This window comes from Nerophis lumbriciformis, linkage group LG02 (assembly GCF_033978685.3).
Source record: "Nerophis lumbriciformis linkage group LG02, RoL_Nlum_v2.1, whole genome shotgun sequence".
Classification (NCBI taxonomy): domain Eukaryota; kingdom Metazoa; phylum Chordata; class Actinopteri; order Syngnathiformes; family Syngnathidae; genus Nerophis; species Nerophis lumbriciformis.
Window position 1 is genome coordinate 71,004,619 of NC_084549.2, and position 21,752 is coordinate 71,026,370.

General features: G+C 37.9%; 1 protein-coding gene across 4 annotated transcripts in view; it reads right to left on the reverse strand.

Moving 5' to 3' along the window:
* ebf3b (EBF transcription factor 3b) overlaps positions 1-21,752 on the reverse strand; it is a 353,021-nt gene that overhangs the window by 109,427 nt on the left and 221,842 nt on the right. For 2 of the 4 annotated variants that reach the window (XM_061968091.1, XM_061968075.2), the window contains exons 9-10: positions 11,666-11,796; positions 11,464-11,590 (exon numbers count right to left, since the gene is read on the reverse strand). In XM_061968091.1, the coding sequence (XP_061824075.1) occupies positions 11,464-11,590; positions 11,666-11,796 (258 nt within the window). Of the gene's footprint in view, positions 1-11,463; positions 11,591-11,665; positions 11,800-21,752 lie in introns of all 4 variants that reach the window. The other 2 variants (XM_061968083.1, XM_061968066.1) reach the window with 1 other exon arrangement.

Below are 21,752 nucleotides of genomic sequence, written 5' to 3' on the forward strand. Positions count from 1 at the left end.
CTTAAATCCACTATGTTCGAATTAGTTAAGTTTGTAGTAATGTTACCTTTAATTTGTCTAATATGGTGTCATTTTGACAATTATTTTGTTTATATTATAATTGTAATATTTGAATGATGATGTGCACCCTGAACTCCATTGTAAAAATGTGTTTCTACATTTTGTTGTTTGCTCCATTTTATTTTACGCTTAAATCTCCCATGTTCACGTTGGTTAAGTTTGTAGTTATGTTACCTTTAATTTGTCTAATACGGTGTCATTTTGACAATTATTTTGTTTATATTATAATTGTAATATTTGAATGATGATGTGCACCCTGAACTCCATTGTAAAAATGTGTTTCTACATTTTGTTGTTTGCTCTATTTTATTTTACTCTTAAATCTCCCGTGTTCACGTTGGTTAAGTTTGTAGTTATGTTACCTTTAATTTGTCTAATATGGTGTCATTTTGACAATTATTTTGTTTATATTATAATTGTAATATTTGAATGATGATGTGCACCCTGAACTCCATTGTAAAAATGTGTTTCTACATTTGTTGTTTGTTCCGTTTTATTTTACGCTTAAATCTCCAGTGTTGACGTTGGTTAAGTTTGTAGTTATGTTACCTTTAATTTGTCTAATATGGTGTCATTTTGACAATTATTTTGTTTATATTATAATTGTAATATTTGAATGATGATGTGCACCCTGAACTCCATTGTAAAAATATCTACATTTGTTGTTGGTTCCATTTTATTTTACGCTTAAATCCACTATGTTCGAATTAGTTAAGTTTGTAGTTATGTTACCTTTAATTTGTCTAATATGGTATCATTTTGACAATTATTTTGTTTATATTATAATTGTAATATTTGAATGATGATGTGCACCCTGAACTCCATTGTAAAAATATCTACATTTGTTGTTTGTTCCATTTTATTTTACGCTTAAATCCACTATGTTCGAATTAGTTAAGTTTGTAGTTATGTTACCTTTAATTTGTCTAATATGGTATCATTTTGACAATTATTCTGTTTATATTATAATAGTAATATTTGAATGATGATGTGCACCCTGAACTCCATTGTAAAAATGTGTTTCTACATTTTGTTGTTTGCTCCGTTTTATTTTACGCTTAAATCCACTATGTTCGAATTAGTTAAGTTTGTACTTATGTTACCTTTAATTTGTCTAATATGGTGTCATTTTGACAATTATTTTGTTTATATTATAATTGTAATATTTGAATGATGATGTGCACCCTGAACTCCATTGTAAAAATGTGTTTCTACATTTTGTTGTTTGCTCCGTTTTATTTTACGCTTAAATCTCCCGTGTTCACGTTGGTTAAGTTTGTAGTTATGTTACCTTTAATTTGTCTAATATGGTGTCATTTTGACAATTATTTTGTTTATATTATAATTGTAATATTTGAATGATGATGTGCACCCTGAACTCCATTGTAAAAATATCTACATTTGTTGTTTGTTCCATTTTATTTTACGCTTAAATCCACTATGTTCGAATTAGTTAAGTTTGTAGTTATGTTACCTTTAATTTGTCTAATATGGTGTCATTTTGACAATTATTCTGTTTATATTATAATAGTAATATTTGAATGATGATGTGCACCCTGAACTCCATTGTAAAAATGTGTTTCTACATTTTGTTGTTTGCTCCGTTTTATTTTGCGCTTAAATCTCCCGTGTTCACGTTGGTTAAGTTTGTAGTTATGTTACCTTTAATTCGGCTACTGTGTCATTTTGACAATTCAATATTTGAATGATGATAAATGAATGTGTTGGGGCTGTTGCGGATGTCACCAATGTGGCGGTTTGAGGAAACACTTGCTCTTTCAAACACATCGGCCAACAGGAAGTGCTTAAAGTTTAATGGCTATGTCCTAAGTCTTACGTGTCAAAGTCAAGGCCCGCGGGCCGGATCTGGCCCGAAAATGAATGATCTATGGCCCCCAGGATGTAATTTGATTAGTGTTAGAACCGGCCCGCAGGCCACAGCCGCCTGCTGCTGTTTTGCACACACCAATACTCCATCAGTGTTGGCGCTAAGAATTGTTTTTTGATCAAATGATAAATTATCCTGTTATATCTCACATTCTGTATTGTGTTTTAGAACAAGGTTGTCATAAACGTTACTTAATTCATTAAAAGAAAATAATACAAAATAAAACACATTTTTATGCATAATGTATTCAGTTATAAACATTCATTCACTTTCTTCTTTCCTTCATGGATCGAAACTTTTTCCATATTTTTATTGTATTATTTTTCAGAATGTGTTTGTTTATTTGGGTTTTTTTGGGGGCCAAATTAAGACAAAAAAACCATCTGAAGTTGTCTTTATTTTGAAGTTATCATGCCATGGTTTTATCAGTCGTGTGCACAGATGTTCCTCTGTAAATGAGCCCACAGGACTTGGCTTTAAAAAAATAAGAATAAAATAAAAACATATGCTAGATATGAACCCGGTTAACGGCGACCTGGTGAACTTTCATGTTCTTTTGTCTGTCTGTCTCGTTAGTGTTAAAAAACGTCCGAGAGGAAATGCCAGCAGGAACATTTGACACCGCGGGGGTGCTCTCTTTCGGAGAATGGATTGTGAGTTTTGGAAGTGGTTTCGGGGTAATAACCCCGACTTGAGGACGTGCCCCTCTGCTATTGCAGTTGACTCTGGGTAATTTGTGGTAATTTCTTTGAATCGGGCGACTTACATTTCCACAATTAGGGCGGCGGCGCAGGAAGAGTCAAGCGTGGAGAAGAAAAAAAGCCACAAGCCATCAAACTACACCATTAGAATTCCCCCCGGAGCACTCATGTCCTCTGCAGTGGACGTTGGGGTTTCACGTTACAGGGCTATGTTTTTTCTTCAAATGTCAAAAAAAAAATAAAAAATAAAAAAAAATATATATATATAGACCAAATGTCCACTGTAGAGGACGCTGGTTTTTAGGGGAATATGTGAAAACATTTTGGCATAAGCTAACATTTCCACTGCTATAAGGAGGTGAAATGTGTCCAAACACAACAAGGTCTAACCAGGGATGTCAAAGTGGTTTTCATTGAGGGCCACAAGGCAGAGGGCCAATAATGTCGGAATTTGCCTCTGGATTTCCCTTTTAATTATATACACTGTTTTAAGTAGATTTTACAGTAAAAACTTTACATTTACAGCATCCATCCATCCATTTTCTGCCGCTTATTCCCTTTGGGGTCGCTGGAGCCTATCTCAGCTACAATCAAGCGGAAGGCGGGGTACACCCTGGACAAGTCGCCACCTCATCGCAGGGCACATTTACAACATTTTACAGTAAAATGTTGTTTTTTTACTTTTTACAACAATAACAATTTTATGTCAATAATGAATAACGCAAAATACGTTCTGGACCAGAAATTATGTTTTTTTTAGTTTAATACTCCCCTAGTTCGGCTTCGGCGCCCCTGGGTTTGTGTTTCTTGGTTGCCATGGGTGCTGATTATTTTCCTTAGTGTTCAGGACGCTCACCTGCACCCGGGCACTAATCAGAGAGCTATTTATTCCTGCCTTTCGCCACACTCGCTCTGGCTATTTTGTTGCTATTTTGAAAAAAATAGAATACGAAGGTCCTGGGTTCGATCCTGCGCTCGGGATCTTTCTGTGTGGAGTTTGCATGTTCTCCACCGTGACTGCGTGGGTTCCCTCCGGGTACTCCGGCTTCCTCCCACCTCCAAAGACATGCACCTGGGGATAAGTTGATTGGCAACACTAAATGGTCCCTAGTGTGTGAATGTTGTCTGTCTATCTGTGTTGGCCCTGCGATGAGGTGGCGACTTGTCCAGGGTGTACCCCGCCTTCCGCCCGAATGCAGCTGAGATAGGCTCCAGCGCCCCCCGCGACCCCGAACAGGACAAGCGGTAGAAAATAAATGGATGGATAGAATATAAACATACCATCGTACTGCATGTCCGCAAAGCTTTTTGTCCACAACCCATAGGTTATGGGTTAATGTCATCTAGTGTAAATATGTGTCTTCTGTCTTAGACAAAACCAAACCCACAGAATCCGTGGTCCTCAAGTGTCAGTCCTCACCAGAGCCGCCGGACCCTTGAATTCACTAATCAATTGTCCGGAGGGTGGGGGGGGTGGGGGGGGGGTAATTGCATCTTTCTACAAAGTGTGAAGAAATACAAGAAAGATTGAGAGCAAGGGGAACACGTTTCCTGGGTAAAAAAACCCCCGATGGTAATCGTCCCAATCCGCTTAGCCTCTGTGACTAATGGGGTCTGTTCTTTAGGGACCTGCCACTTTCACCGGGGCGCTATATAAGCCATTAATGTCTTAACTTATACACCTTCTCAAGGCTGCGCGCTAACACGTGTACACACACACACACACACACACACACACTACACTCCTGTTTCATTATCCGGCTGCCTTGTTGGCCTTTGCTCCGCTCCTGCTAGGGAGGTTAAACGCAGGAGAGCTGGGCCAGACTGCACGGTTGGAGGGGAAGGGGACGCATGGCTGCAGAGAGGGGTGTGAGGGTCTGGGGAGGGTCTTGATGAGAAACAGCTGCCCCTGGATTGGGGGGGTAGGGGGGTCTCCACTTTGCAATTCTGCCGTGCTCAAGGCCAGGTCTGCACTTGGGGTTGCCGGGAGTGGGAGTGGGAGTCTGTCCATCACAGGGAGGCTTCCAGGTCAGACAGGCTGTGACCTCCTCACCCTCGGCCTCCTCAGCCATGATGACAGATAAGACCACCACTTCCTTCTGTTAGCCAAGATAATCACATCCCTCACTTAGAGCGTCACACACACACACACACACACACACACACACACATCGTTCTCACTTGCGTTTGTCTCCGTTTCACTCTCACTTGGCCAAGGTATCGCTCGCTCCGAGGGCAAACTCCTATCCAGCAACCCGTGGCTCTTTAGCATTTTTAAAAAAGGATTGAAAATGGTTTGAGTGTGTTTTTAGTTTGAGGACAAACGTGACACAAACCTGTTAAAAAAGCCCACTGTTTAATATGACGGGTGTTGTTGATACATGGCTTTGGCTTTGCGTAGTAGAGCTCTTTAGTGCCGCCCTAGTAGCATTTTTAAAAAAGGCTTGAAAGTGGTTTGAGTATGTTTTTAGTTTGAGGACAAACGTGACACAAACCTGTTAAAAAAGCCCACTGTTTAATATGACGGGTGTTGTTGATACATGGCTTTGCGTAGTAGAGCTCTTTAGTGCCGCCCTAGTAGCATTTTTAAAAAAGGATTAAAAATGGTTTGAGTATGTTTTTAGTTTTGAGGACAAACGTGACACAAACCTGTTAAAAAAGCCCACTGTTTAATATGACGGGTGTTGTTGATACATGGCTTTGGCTTTGCGTAGTAGAGCTCTTTAGTGCCGCCCTAGTAGCATTTTTGAAAAAGGATCAAAAATGGTTTGAGTATGTTTTTAGTTTGAGGACAAACGTGACACAAACCTGTTAAAAAAAGCCCACTGTTTAATATGACGGGTGTTGTTGATACATGGCTTTGGCTTTGCGTAGTAGAGCTCTTTAGTGCCGCCCTAGTAGCATCTTTAAAAAAGGATTGAAAATGGTTTGAGTGTGTTTTTAGTTTGAGGACAAACGTGACACAAACCTGTTAAAAAAGCTCACTGTTTAATATGACGGGTGTTGTTGATACATGGCTTTGGCTTTGCGTAGTAGAGCTCTTTAGTGCCGCCCAAGTAGCATTTTTAAAAAAGGATTAAAAATGGTTTGAGTATGTTTTTAGTTTGAGGACAAACGTGACACAAACCTGTTAAAAAAGCCCACTGTTTAATATGACGGGTGTTGTTGATACATGGCTTTGGGTTTGCGTAGTAGAGCTCTTTAGTGCCGCCCTAGTAGCATTTTTGAAAAAGGATCGAAAATGGTTTGAGTATGTTTTTAGTTTGAGGACAAACGTGACACAAACCTGTTAAAAAAGCCCACTGTTTAATATGACGGGTGTTGTTGATACATGGCTTTGGCTTTGCGTAGTAGAGCTCTTTAGTGCCGCCCTAGTAGCCTTTTTAAAAAAGGATTGAAAATGGTTTGAGTGTGTTTTTAGTTTGAGGACAAACGTGACACAAACCTGTTAAAAAAGCCCACTGTTTAATATGACGGGTGTTGTTGATACATGGCTTTGGCTTTGCGTAGTAGAGCTCTTTAGTGCCGCCCTAGTAGCCTTTTTAAAAAAGGATTGAAAGTGGTTTGAGTATGTTTTTAGTTTGAGGACAAACGTGACACAAACCTGTTAAAAAAGCCCACTGTTTAATATGACGGGTGTTGTTGATACATGGCTTTGCGTAGTAGATCTCTTTAGTGCCGCCCTAGTAGCATTTTTAAAAAAGGATTAAAAATGGTTTGAGTATGTTTTTAGTTTGAGGACAAACGTGACACAAACCTGTTAAAAAAAGCCCACTGTTTAATATGACGGGTGTTGTTGATACATGGCTTTGGCTTTGCGTAGTAGAGCTCTTTAGTGCCGCCCTAGTAGCATTTTTGAAAAAGGATCGAAAATGGTTTGAGTATGTTTTTAGTTTGAGGACAAACGTGACACAAACCTGTTAAAAAAGCAAACTGTTTAATATGACGGGTGTTGTTGATACATGGCTTTGGCTTTGCGTAGTAGAGCTCTTTAGTGCCGCCCTAGTAGCCTTTTTAAAAAAGGATTAAAAATGGTTTGAGTATGTTTTTAGTTTGAGGACAAACGTGACACAAACCTGTTAAAAAAAGCCCACTGTTTAATATGACGGGTGTTGTTGATACATGGCTTTGGCTTTGCGTAGTAGAGCTCTTTAGTGCCGCCCTAGTAGCCTTTTTAAAAAATGATTGAAAATGTTTTGAGTATGTTTTTAGTTTGAGGACAAACGTGACACAAACCTGTCAAAAAAAGCCCACTGTTTAATATGACGGGTGTTGTTGATACATGGCTTTGGCTTTGCGTAGTAGAGCTCTTTAGTGCGGCCCTAGTAGCATTTTTGAAAAAGGATTGAAAATGGTTTGAGTGTGTTTTTAGTTTGTGGACAAACGTGACACAAACCTGTTAAAAAAGCCCACTGTTTAATATGACGGGTGTTGTTGATACATGGCTTTGGTTTTGCGTAGTAGAGCTCTTTCGTGCCGCCCTCGTGGCTCCATTGGAGCATTTTTTTAAAAAAGGATGGAAAATGGTTTGAATATGTTTTTAGTTTGAGGACAAACGTGACACAAACCTGTTCAAAAAGCCCACTGTTTAATATGACGGGTGTTGTTGATACATGGCTTTGGCTTTGCGTAGTAGAGCTCTTTAGTGCCGCCTTAGTAGTATTTTTAAAAAAGGATTGAAAATGGTTAGAGTATGTTTTTAGTTTGAGGACAAACGTGACACAAACCTGTTAAAAAAGCTCACTGTTTAATATGACGGGTGTTGTTGATACATGGCTTTGTCTTTGCGTAGTAGAGCTCTTTAGTGCCGCCCTAGTAGCCTTTTTAAAAAATGATTGAAAATGTTATGAGTATGTTTTTAGTTTGAGGACAAATGTGACACAAACCTGTTAAAAAAGCCCACTGTTTAATATGACGGGTGTTGTTGATACATGGCTTTGGCTTTGCGTAGTAGAGCTCTTTAGTGCCGCCCTAGTAGTCTTTTTAAAAACTGATTGAAAATGGTTTGAGTGTGTTTTTAGTTTGAGGACAAATGTGACACAAACCTGTTAAAAAAGTCCACTGTTTAATATGACGGGTGTTGTTGGTACATGGCTTTGGCTTTGCGTAGTAGAGCTCTTTAGTGCCGCCCTAGTAGCCTTTTTAATAAAGGATTGAAAATGGTTTGAGTATGTTTTTAGTTTGAGGACAAACGTGACACAAACCTGTTAAAAAAGCCCACTGCTTAATATGACGGGTGTTGTTGATACATGGCTTTGGCTTTGCGTAGTAGAGCTCTTTAGTGCCGCCCTAGTAGCCTTTTTAAAAAAGGATTAAAAATGGTTTGAGTATGTTTTTAGTTTGAGGACAAACGTGACACAAACCTGTTAAAAAAAGCCCACTGTTTAATATGACGGGTGTTGTTGATACATGGCTTTGGCTTTGCGTAGTAGAGCTCTTTAGTGCCGCCCTAGAAGCATTTTTAAAAAAGGATTGAAAATGGTTTGAGTGTGTTTTTAGTTTGAGGACAAACGTTACACAAACCTGTTAAAAAAAGCCCACTGTTTAATATGACGGGTGTTGTTGATACATGGCTTTGGCTTTGCGTAGTAGAGCTCTTTAGTGCCGCCCTAGTAGCATTTTTGAAAAAGGATCGAAAATGGTTTGAGTATGTTTTTAGTTTGAGGACAAACGTGACACAAACCTGTTAAAAAAGCAAACTGTTTAATATGACGGGTGTTGTTGATACATGGCTTTGGCTTTGCGTAGTAGAGCTCTTTAGTGCCGCCCTAGTAGCATTTTTAAAAAAGGATTGAAAATGGTTTGAGTATGTCTTTAGTTTGAGGACAAACGTGACACAAACCTGTTTAAAAAGCCCACTGTTTAATATGACGGGTGTTGTTGATACATGGCTTTGGCTTTGCGTAGTAGAGCTCTTTAGTGCCGCCCTAGCAGCATTTTTAAAAACGGATTAAAAATGGTTTGAGTGTGTTTTTAGTTTGAGGACAAACGTGACACAAACCTGTTAAAAAAGCCCACTGTTTAATATGACGGGTGTTGTTGATACATGGCTTTGGCTTTGCGTAGTAGAGCTCTTTAGTGCCGCCCTAGTAGCATTTTTGAAAAAGGATCGAAAATGGTTTGAGTATGTTTTTAGTTTAGGGGCACTCACCTTTTGGATGTACATTGTGGACGTCGTCTTTGCCCCACAGTAAGTCTTTGCTGTCGTCCAGCATTCTGTTTTTGTTTACTTTGTAGCCAGTTCAGTTTTAGTTTCGTTATTTCATTCTGCGTAGCCTTCCCTAAGCTTCAATGCCTTTTCTTAGGGGCACTCACCTTTTGGATGTACATTGTGGACGTCGTCTTTGCCCCACAGTAAGTCTTTGCTGTCATCCAGCATTCTGTTTTTGTTTACTTTGTAGCCAGTTCAGTTTTAGTTTCGTTCTTTCGTTCTGCATAGCCTTCCCTAAGCTTCAATGCCTTTTCTTAGGGGCACTCACCTTTTGGATGTACTTTGTGGACGCCGTCTCTGCTCCACAGTAAGTCTTTGCTGTCGTCCAGCATTCTGTTTTTGTTTACTTTGTAGCCAGTTCAGTTTTAGTTTCGTTCTTTCGTTCTGCGTAGCCTTCCCTAAGCTTCAATGCCTTTTCTTAGGGGCACTCGCCTTTTGGATGTACATTGTGGACGTCGTCTTTGCCCCACAGTAAGTCTTTGCTGTCGTCCAGCATTCTGTTTTTGTTTACTTTGTAGACAGTTCAGTTTTAGTTTCGTTCTTTCGTTCTGCATAGCCTTCCCTAAGCTTCAATGCCTTTTCTTAGGGGCACTCACCTTTTGGATGTACATTGTGGACGTCGTCTTTGCCCCACAGTAAGTCTTTGCTGTCGTCCAGCATTCTGTTTTTGTTTACTTTGCAGCTAGTTCAGTTTTAGTTTCGTTCTTTCGTTCTGCGTAGCCTTCCCTAAGCTTCAATGCCTTTTCTTAGGGGCACTCACCTTTTGGATGTACATTGTGGACGCCGTCTTTGCCCCACAGTAAGTCTTTGCTGTCGTCCAGCATTCTGTTTTTGTTTACTTTGTAGCCAGTTCAGTTTTAGTTTCGTTCTTTCGTTCTGCGTAGCCTTCCCTAAGCTTCAATGCCTTTTCTTAGGGGCACTCGCCTTTTGGATGTACATTGTGGACGTCGTCTTTGCCCCACAGTAAGTCTTTGCTGTCGTCCAGCATTCTGTTTTTGTTTACTTTGTAGCCAGTTCAGTTTTAGTTTCGTTCTTTCGTTCTGCGTAGCCTTCCCTAAGCTTCAATGCCTTTTCTTAGGGGCACTCACCTTTTGGATGTACATTGTGGACGTCGTCTTTGCTCCACAGTAAGTCTTTGCTGTCGTCCAGCATTCTGTTTTTGTTTACTTTGTAGCCAGTTCAGTTTTAGTTTCGTTCTTTCGTTCTGCGTAGCCTTCCCTAAGCTTCAATGCCTTTTCTTAGGGGCACTCGCCTTTTGGGTGTACATTGTGGACGTCGTCTTTGCCCCACAGTAAGTCTTTGCTGTCGTCCAGCATTCTGTTTTTGTTTACTTTGTAGCCAGTTCAGTTTTAGTTTCGTTCTTTCGTTCTGCGTAGCCTTCCCTAAGCTTCAATGCCTTTTCTTAGGGGCACTCACCTTTTGGATGTACATTGTGGACGTCGTCTTTGCCCCACAGTAAGTCTTTGCTGTCGTCCAGCATTCTGTTTTTGTTTACTTTGTAGCCAGTTCAGTTTTAGTTTCGTTCTTTCGTTCTGCGTAGCCTTCCCTAAGCTTCAATGCCTTTTCTTAGGGGCACTCACCTTTTGGATGTACATTGTGGACGTCGTCTTTGCCCCACAGTAAGTCTTTGCTGTCGTCCAGCATTCTGTTTTTGTTTACTTTGTAGCCAGCTCAGTTTTAGTTTGGTTCTGCACAGCCTTCCCTAAGCTTAAATGCCTTTTCTTAGGGGCACTCACCTTTTGTGTATTTTTGGTTTAAGCATTAGACACCTTTTTACCTGCACCCTGCCTCCCGCTGTTTCTGACATCTACAAAGCAATTAGCTACCGGCCGCCACCTACTGATATGGAAGAGTATTACACGGTTACTCTGCCGAGCTCTAGACAGCACCGACACTCAACAACAACACATCATTTGCAGACTAGAATTACTGCTTTGCAAAATATATTTTTAACCCAAATAGGTGAAATTAGATCAACTCACGGCACACTAGTGTGCCGCGGCACAGTGGTTGAAAAACCCTGCTCTAACCACTAGGCCACTGAGTAGGTGCTACAATAATGCAACAAACTAATAACAACACGCCATGACTGTCACGACCGTCACTCGATGGATTTGTCTTTACAAAAAGAAAAACCCCATATCTGCCCTGGAATTTTGCGTTTTCTACCTTACCCCTCGTAAAAAAAATTCCCGGACCTCCGTTTACGACGTCCTCTTACAGTTGGACTAACTAGCAATCAAACGGCGATGAGAGCAACTAGACAAACACTTGATGTGAACCGGTGACATAAAAGCGGTGGCTGCTCCCTAACTAGCAGAGGGCGAGAAGAACATAACCCCCCCCAGTCCTCCAGTCTCGTATCAATCCACATAAAGACCATTGGCAGACTGAGTCATCCTGACAGCTTGAGTTTAACAGAGCTCGGCAGCAACCTTGTACAACAGAAGGTCAGAGGGGGGGGATCGGGTTGCACTTGTGGAAGCCCCCCTCCACCCACAGCCTTTTCCTCTAAAACAGTGCAGATCTTGCACATTTGCTTCACATTCCGCCAAGGCCAGACCTTGGCGAGTTCATTACCGAGGAAAGGGTTTCGGACTCACCGGTGTAGACAAATCTCCCAGGGGCGCCTTTGCAGAACTGCTTGGACTTGTAGGACAGCGTGACTTCCACCACGCCGGGGATGTGCCGAGGTGGAGTCTGGACGCGGATGGCGTGGGGCGTGATCAGCTGGATGAGAGAGGAGATAATGAGCCCTGGGGGGGCCCCCCGTGGGGAAAAAAAAGAGGGTTTTGGTCAGCGTACCTCGCTCCATACGAGCATGGTGCCGAACACCACTTGGAGGCCGTCGAAGAAGTTGTCGCCTATGATGATGACGGTGGCTCCGCCGGTGGTCCATCCCTCGCTGGGGCTGATAGCCTTGATGCACGGGGTGGCTGCTTGTACAACACAAAAGACAGGAGCAAGTTCAGCACCCGGGCTTCCACACCTCATGACCATTAATTACACTTAGATGGGCAAATGTTTGGACCACTTTGACAGAAAAATATGTGTATGTGTGTATAAATGATATATACACATGTAGCTGTAAAAACCTGCTGTACAGTATGTGTGTTTGGCTTCTTTTTTCCCAGGAACACTAACACCAAAAGTCACTAGAGTTGTAAAAATGTTAAGACAGCCCACCTAAAAAAAACTGAATTAAATTTTACGAGATTTTTACAGAAAGGGACACCTAAAATGTACATTAAAATAAAGAATGTGGGATTTACAATATTAACTATGAACAAAAAAAACATGAATATTAACAACATATGAACGTCGCTCCTCTTTTACGTGGGATTTACAATATTAACTATGAACAATAAAACACTGAATATCAACAACATATGAACATCGCTCCTCTTTTGCGTGGGATTTACAATATTAACTATGAACAATAAAACACTGAATATCAACAACATATGAACGTCGCTCCTCTTTTAGGTGGGATTAACAATATTAACTATGATCAATAAAACATTGAATATTAATATCATATGAACGTCACTCCCCTTTATGTGAGATTTACAATATTAACTATGAACAATAAAATCATGAATATTAACAACATATGAACATTGTTCCTCTTTTACGTGGTATTTACAATATTAACTATGAACAATAAAACACTGAATATCAACAACATATGAACATCGCTCCTCTTTTACATGGGATTTACAAGATTAACTATGAACAATAAAACACTGAATATTGACAACATATGAACGTCGCTCCTCTTTTACAATATTAACTATAAACAATAAAACACTGAATATCAACAACGTATGAACGTCGCTCCTCTTTTAAGTGGGATTTACAATATTAACTATGAACAATAAAACACTGAATATCAACAACGTATGAACGTCGCTCCTCTTTTACGTGGGATTTACAATATTAATTATGAACAATAAAACACTGAATATTAACAACATATGAACGTCGCTCCTCTTTTACGTGAGATTTACAATATTAACTATGAACAATAAAACACTGAATAGCAACAACATATGAACATCGCTCCTCTTTTACGTGGGATTTACAATATTAACTATGAACAATAAAACACTGAATATCAACAACATATGAACATCGCTCCTCTTTTGCGTGGGATTTACAATATTAACTATGAACAATAAAACACTGAATATCAACAACATATGAACGTCGCTCCTCTTTTAGGTGGGATTAACAATATTAACTATGATCAATAAAACATTGAATATTAATATCATATGAACGTCACTCCCCTTTATGTGAGATTTACAATATTAACTATGAACAATAAAATCATGAATATTAACAACATATGAACATTGTTCCTCTTTTACGTGGTATTTACAATATTAACTATGAACAATAAAACACTGAATATCAACAACATATGAACATCGCTCCTCTTTTACATGGGATTTACAAGATTAACTATGAACAATAAAACACTGAATATTGACAACATATGAACGTCGCTCCTCTTTTACAATATTAACTATAAACAATAAAACACTGAATATCAACAACGTATGAACGTCGCTCCTCTTTTAAGTGGGATTTACAATATTAACTATGAACAATAAAACACTGAATATCAACAACGTATGAACGTCGCTCCTCTTTTACGTGGGATTTACAATATTAATTATGAACAATAAAACACTGAATATTAACAACATATGAACGTCGCTCCTCTTTTACGTGAGATTTACAATATTAACTATGAACAATAAAACACTGAATAGCAACAACATATGAACATCGCTCCTCTTTTACGTGGGATTTACAATATTAACTATGAACAATAAAACCATGAATATTAACAACGTATGAACGTTGCTCCTCTTTTACGTGGGATTTACAATATTAACTATGAACAATAAAACACTGAATATTAACAACGTATGAACGTCGCTCCTCTTTTAAGTGGGATTTACAATATTAACTATGAACAATAAAACACTGAATATTAACAACATATGAACGACGCTCCTCTTTTACGTGGGATTTACAATATTAACTATGAACAATAAAACACTGAATATTAACAACATACGAACGTCGCTCCTCTTTTACGTGGGATTTACAATATTAACTATGAACAATAAAACCATGAATATTAACAACATATGAACGTCGCTCCTCTTTTACGTGGGGTTTACAAGATTAACTATGAACAATAAAATCATGAATATTAACAACATATGAACATTGTTCCTCTTTTACGTGGTATTTACAATATTAACTATGAACAATAATACACTGAATATTAACAACATATGAACGTCGCTCCTCTTTTACGTGGGATTTCCAGTATTAACTATGAACAATAAAACATTGAATATCAACAACATATGAACGGCACTCCTCTTTTACGTGGGATTTACAATATTAACTATGAACAATAAAACACTGAATATTAACAACATATGAACGTCGCTCTTCTTTTTACACGGGATTTACAATATTAACTATGAACAATAAAACACTGAATAGCAACAACATATGAATGTAGCTCCTCTTTTACGTGGGATTTACAATATTAACTATGAACAATAAAACATTGAATATTAACATCATATGAACATCGCTCCTCTTTTTCGTGAGATTTACAATATTAACTATGAACAAAAAAAACATGAATATTAACACCATATGAACGTCGCTCCTCTTTTACGTGGGATTACCAATATTAACTATGAACGATAAAACACTGAATATTAACAACATATGAACGTCACTCCTCTTTTTACGCGGGATTTACAATATTAACTATGAACAATAAAACACTGAATATTAACAACATATGAACGCCGCTCTTTTTTTACGTGGGATTTACAATATTAACTATGAACAAAAAAAACATGAATATTAACACCATATGAACGTCGCTCCTCTTTTACGTGGGATTACCAATATTAACTATGAACAATAAAACACTGAATATTAACAACATATGAACGTCGCTCCTCTTTTACGTGGGATTACCAATATTAACTATGAACAATAAAACACTGAATATCAACAACATATGAACATTGCTCCTCTTTTTAAGCGGGATTTACAATATTAACTATGAACAATAAAACACTGAATATCAACAACATATGAACATCGCTCCTCTTTTGCGTGGGATTTACAATATTAACTATGAACAATAAAACACTGAATATCAACAACATATGAACGTCGCTCCTCTTTTACGTGGGATTAACAATATTAACTATGATCAATAAAACATTGAATATTAATATCATATGAACGTCGCTCCCCTTTACGTGAGATTTACAATATTAACTATGAACAATAAAATCATGAATATTAACAACATATGAACATTGTTCCTCTTTTACGTGGTATTTACAATATTAACTATGAACAATAAAACACTGAATATCAACAACGTATGAACGTCGCTCCTCTTTTAAGTGGGATTTACAATATTAACTATGAACAATAAAACACTGAATATCAACAACATATGAACATTGCTCCTCTTTTTAAGCGGGATTTACAATATTAACTATGAACAATAAAACACTGAATAGCAACAACATATGAATGTAGCTCCTCTTTTACGTGGGATTTACAATATTAACTGTGAACAATAAAACATTGAATATTAATATCATATGAACGTCGCTCTTCTTTTACGTGAGATTTACAATATTAACTATGAACAATAAAATCATGAATATTAACAACATATGAACATTGTTCCTCTTTTACCTGGTATTTACAATATTAACTATGAACAATAAAACACTGAAAATCAACAACGTATGAACGTCGCTCCTCTTTTAAGTGGGATTTACAATATTAACTATGAACAATAAAACACTGAATAGCAACAACATATGAATGTAGCTCCTCTTTTACGTGGGATTTACAATATTAACTATGAACGATAAAACACTGAATATTAACAACATATGAACATATTTTACTTCTCAGACCAGCTGCCAATGTAACAAACAGCAAAATATGAATGCAAAGTGTAATAAACACCTACAATATGATATATTATCACTTTTATGCAGACATTTGTTGTAAAAATGTGCTGTTCTTGACACATTTCAACCATTGAAATACTCTCTATAGTTCAAGACTTACGCTCATTTAAAAACAACACTACACATCATAATGGCAAATACACTTTTGATGTTAAAGTTGTAAAAAAAATGATGTAAAATATGAATATGTATTTTGCTTAGGTGTGACATAGCCTCACAAAGACATATCATGGAGATTGCCAGAAGGAGGAGGAGGATGGGGGGGGGGAATATGATGGATGTGTCCTTTAAGGCGCGGGAATCCAAATCATTTATCAGCGCGGCGGCGTGGTGTAGTTAAGCAGACCCTTCACATGGTTGACTTCACAAAGGCTAAACGCGGAGCCAAATGATTTGATGTTGCAAACGACGTGTCAGGGCAAATGTAGCCATCCCCATTGATTAGCCGCGTGCTACAGTAAGAACTCAAAGTCGGAGCCCCCCCCCCCCGTCGTAAATTAGCGGGTGGAAGTGGGGATGACAAGCGCAAGCTTCGCCGCTTCATGTCGTTTCATTACCTTTTGTTCTGCACGTGCGCTCGTTTCGGCTTCCATTACGTCGACGGCTCATGAATTATTCACGGCTCTCTTGTGTTTCTAAACAATGTCATCCCTTTCATTTTGTTTAGAAACAATTACTCCCCGGGATATCAAGGAAATGTCGGGAAAATGCATGCAGTGTTTACACATGAACTGCTTTCCTCCATAATACTGCAAACCAGGTGGTCAAACAATCTTCACTAAATTGCATATGAAATGTAGCGGATTTATTCTTGACCAACACAACACAAGTCTCCACAAAGTTTGGTGGAACTTATTTCAGCAGCAAACAAACGCAATGGAAATAACCAGGTCACTATTTAAAGAACAACAATAAAAAACCAGGTCACTCGATAGTGACCTGGTCCACCAGTGCCTCCACACGACACCTCCGCTCCATACAGGCTAACCTCCTCCAACCTCCGAGGACAGGGCTGCGAACAATGGGAGACCCTGACCACTTGAGGGCACCACAGACTGTAGATGCTTTTAAAAAAGGCTTAAAAAACCTTTCTTTTTAAAAAATACTTCTTCTTTTTTTTTAGATATATGCATACTAGTTTTAGCTATTTGGCTGTTCTAGTTTTATTTGTATTTATTTATTTTTTATTATCTTTTTATTTTATTTAATTTATTTATTTTTATTTTTTATTTTTTAATACACTGTAGCACTTTAAGGTTGTTTACTCAATGTAAAGTGCTTTTTACAAATAAAATCTATTATTATTATTATTATTATAGGGAATAACAATATTTATATATTTATCAGCATAGATTTGCAGTTTCTTCCTTTAAAATACATTTCCACTAGAATTTTGTGTTTCTTCCTTCACCGAAGCCCCAAAAAGTTGTATTGAATTTATATTGATATTTTACCCATAATCTTGATAGCTAACAAACTCATTTCAGCTCAGGGGCCACATGGAGGAAAAATCTGTTCCCGAGTGGGCCAGACTGGTAAAATCATGGCATGATAATCTAAAAATAAAGACAACTTCAGATTGTTTTGTTTTTCGGAAAGTTTTATATTGATATTTTACCCATAATCCTAATAGCTAACAAACTCATTTCAGCTCAGGGGCCACATGGAGGAAAAATATGTTCCCGAGTGGGCCGGACTGGTAAAATCATGGCATGATAACTTAACACTAAAGACAACTTCAGATTGTTTTATTTTTCGGAAATTTTTATATTGATATTTTACCCATAATCCTGATAGCTAACAAACTCATTTCAGCTCAGGGGCCACATGGAGGAAAAATCTGTTCCCGAGTGGGCCGGACTGGTAAAATCATGGCATGATAACCTAAAAATAAAGACAACTTCAGATTGTTTTGTTTTTCGGAAAGTTTTATATTGATATTTTACCCATAATCCTAATAGCTAACAAACTCATTTCAGCTCAGGGGCCACATGGAGGAAAAATATGTTCCCGAGTGGGCCAGACTGGTAAAATCATGGCATGATAACTTAAAACTAAAGACAACTTCAGATTGTTTTGTTTTTCGGAATGTTTTATATTGATATTTTACCCATAATCTTGATAGCTAACAAACTCATTTCAGCTCAGGGGCCACATGGAGGAAAAATATGTTTCCGAGTGGGCCGGACTGGTAAAATCATGGCATGATAATTTAAAACTAAAGACAACTTCAGATTATTTTCTTTTTCGCAATTTTTTTAATTTATATTTTACCCGTAATCCTGATAGCTAACAAACTCATTTCAGCTCAGGGGCCACATGGAGGAAAAATCTATTCCCGAGTGGGCCGGACTGGTAAAATCATGGCATGATAACCTAAAAATAAAGACAACTTCAGATTGTTCTGTTTTTCGGAATGTTTTATATTGATATTTTACCCATAATCTTGATAGCTAACATCCAAACCTAGAGTGTCAAACTAATTTCAGCTCAGGGGCCACATGGAGGAAAAATCTGTTCCCGAGTGGGCCGGACTGGTAAAATCATGGCATGATAACCTAAAAATAAAGACAACTTCAGATTATTTTATTTTTCGCAATTTTCTTTATTTATATTTTACCCATAATCCTGATAGCTAACAAACTCATTTCAGCTCAGGGGCCACATGGAGGAAAAATATGTTCCCGAGTGGGCCAGACTGGTAAAATCATGGCATGATAAACTAAAAATAAAGACAACTTCAGATTGTTCTGTTTTTCGGAATGTTTTATATTGATATTTTACCCGTAATCCTGATAGCTAACATCCAAACCTAGAGTGTCAAACTAATTTCAGCTCAGGGGCCACATGGAGGAAAAATCTGTTCCTGAGTCAGCCAGACTGGTAAAACCATGGCATGATAACTTAAAACTAAAGACAACTTCAGATTGTTTTCTTTTTCGGAAACTTTTATATTGATATTTTACCCATAACCCTGATAGCTAACAAACTCATTTCAGCTCAGGGGCCACATGGAGGAAAAATATGTTCTCGAGTGGGCCGGACTGGTAAAATCATGGCATGATAACCTAAAAATAAAGACAACTTCAGATTGTTTTGTTTTTCGGAAAGTTTTATATTGATATTTTACCCATAATCCTGATAGCTAACATCCAAACCTAGAGTGTCAAACTAATTTCAGCTCAGGGGCCACATGGAGGAAAAATCTGTTCCCGAGTGGGCCGGACTGGTAAAATCATGGCATGATAACTTAACACTAAAGACAACTTCAGATTGTTTTCTTTTTCGGAAATTTTTATATTGATATTTTACCCCTAATCCTGATAGCTAACAAACTCATTTCAGCTCAGGGGCCACATGGAGGAAAAACATGTTCCCGAGTGGGCCGGACTGGTAAAATCATGGCATGATAACCTAAAAATAAAGACAACTTCAGATTGTTTTGTTTTTCGGAAACTTTTATATTGATATTTTACCCATAACCCTGATAGCTAACAAACTAATTTCAGCTCAGGGGCCACATGGAGGAAAAATCTGTTCCCGAGTGGGCCAGACTGGTAAAATCATGGCAAGATAACCTAAAAATAAAGACAACTTCAGATTGTTTTGTTTTTCGGAAAGTTTTATATTGATATTTTACCCGTAATCCCGATAACTAACATCCCTACGTAGGGTGTCAAACTAATTTCAGCTCAGGGGCCAAATGGAGGAAAATCTGGTAAAATCATGGTATCAATGGTAAAATCATGCCATGATAACCTAAAAATAAAGACAACTTCAGATTTCTTTTTCGGAAAGTTTTATATTGATATTTTACCCATAATCTTGATAGCTAGCTAACAAACTCATTTCAGCTCAGGGGCCACATGGTGGAAAAATATGTTCCTGGTAAAATCATGGTACGATAACCTAAAACTAAAGACAACTTCAGATTGTTTTCTTTTTCGGAAATTTTTATATTGATATTTTACCCATAATCCTGATAGCTAACAAACTCATTTCAGCTCAGGGGCCACATGGAGGAAAAATATGTTCCCGAGTGGGCCAGACTGGTAAAATCATGGCATGATAACTTAACACTAAAGACAACTTCAGATTGTTTTCTTTTTCGGAAACTTTTATATTGATATTTTACCCATAACCCTGATAGCTAACAAACTCATTTCAGCTCAGGGGCCACATGGAGGAAAAATATGTTCCCGAGTGGGCCGGACTGGTAAAATCATGGCATGATAACCTAAAAATAAAGACAACTTCAGATTGTTTTGTTTTTCGGAATGTTTTATATTGATATTTTACCCATAATCCTGATAGCTAACATCCAAACCTAGAGTGTCAAACTAATTTCAGCTCAGGGGCCACATCGAGGAAAAATCTGTTCCCAAGTGGGGCGGACTGGTAAAATCATGGCATGATAACCTAAAAATAAAGACAACTTCAGATTGTTTTATTTTTCGGAAATTTTTATATTGATATTTTACCCATAACCCTGATAGCTAACAAACTCATTTCAGCTCAGGGGCCACATGGAGGAAAAATCTGTTCCCGAGTGGGCCGGACTGGTAAAATCATGGCATGATAACCTAAAAATAAAGACAACTTCAGATTGTTTTCTTTTTCGGAAAGTTTTATATTGATATTTTACCCATAATCCTGATAGCTAACATCCAAACCTAGAGTGTCAAACTAATTTCAGCTCAGGGGCCACATCGAGGAAAAATCTGTTCCCGAGTGGGCCGGACTGGTAAAATTATGGCATGACAACTTATAAATAAAGACAACTTCAGAGTGTTTTCTTTTTCGGAAACTTTTATATTGATATTTTACCCATAACCCTGATAGCTAACAAACTAATTTCAGCTCAGGGGCCACATGGAGGAAAAATATGTTCCCGAGTGGGCCGGACTGGTAAAACCATGGCATGATAACTTAACACTAAAGACAACTTCAGATTGTGTTATTTTTCGGAAATTTTTATATTGATATTTTACTCATAATCCTAATAGCTAACAAACTCATTTCAGCTCAGGGGCCACATGGAGGAAAAATATGTTCCCGAGTGGGCCGGACTGGTAAAATCATGGCATGATAACCTAAAAATAAAGACAACTTCAGATTGTTTTGTTTTTTGGAATGTTTTATATTGATATTTTACCCATAATCCTGATAGCTAACATCCAAACCTAGAGTGTCAAACTATTTCAGCTCAGGGGCCACATGGAGGAAAAATCTGTTCCTGAGTCAGCCAGACTGGTAAAACCATGGCATGATAACTTAAAACTAAAGACAACTTCAGATTGTTTTCTTTTTCGGAAACTTTTATATTGATATTTTACCCATAACCCTGATAGCTAACAAACTCATTTCAGCTCAGGGGCCACATGGAGGAAAAATATGTTCCCGAGTGGGCCGGACTGGTAAAATCATGGCATGATAACCTAAAAATAAAGACAACTTCAGATTGTTTTGTTTTTCGGAATGTTTTATATTGATATTTTACCCATAATCCTGATAGCTAACATCCAAACCTAGAGTGTCAAACTATTTCAGCTCAGGGGCCACATGGAGGAAAAATCTGTTCCTGAGTCAGCCAGACTGGTAAAACCATGGCATGATAACTTAAAACTAAAGACAACTTCAGATTGTTTTCTTTTTCGGAAACTTTTATATTGATATTTTACCCATAACCCTGATAGCTAACAAACTAATTTCAGCTCAGGGGCCACATGGAGGAAAAATATGTTCCCAAGTGGGCCGGACTGGTAAAATCATGGCATGATAACTTAACACTAAAGACAACTTCAGATTGTTTTCTTTTTCGCAATTTTTAGATTGATATTTTA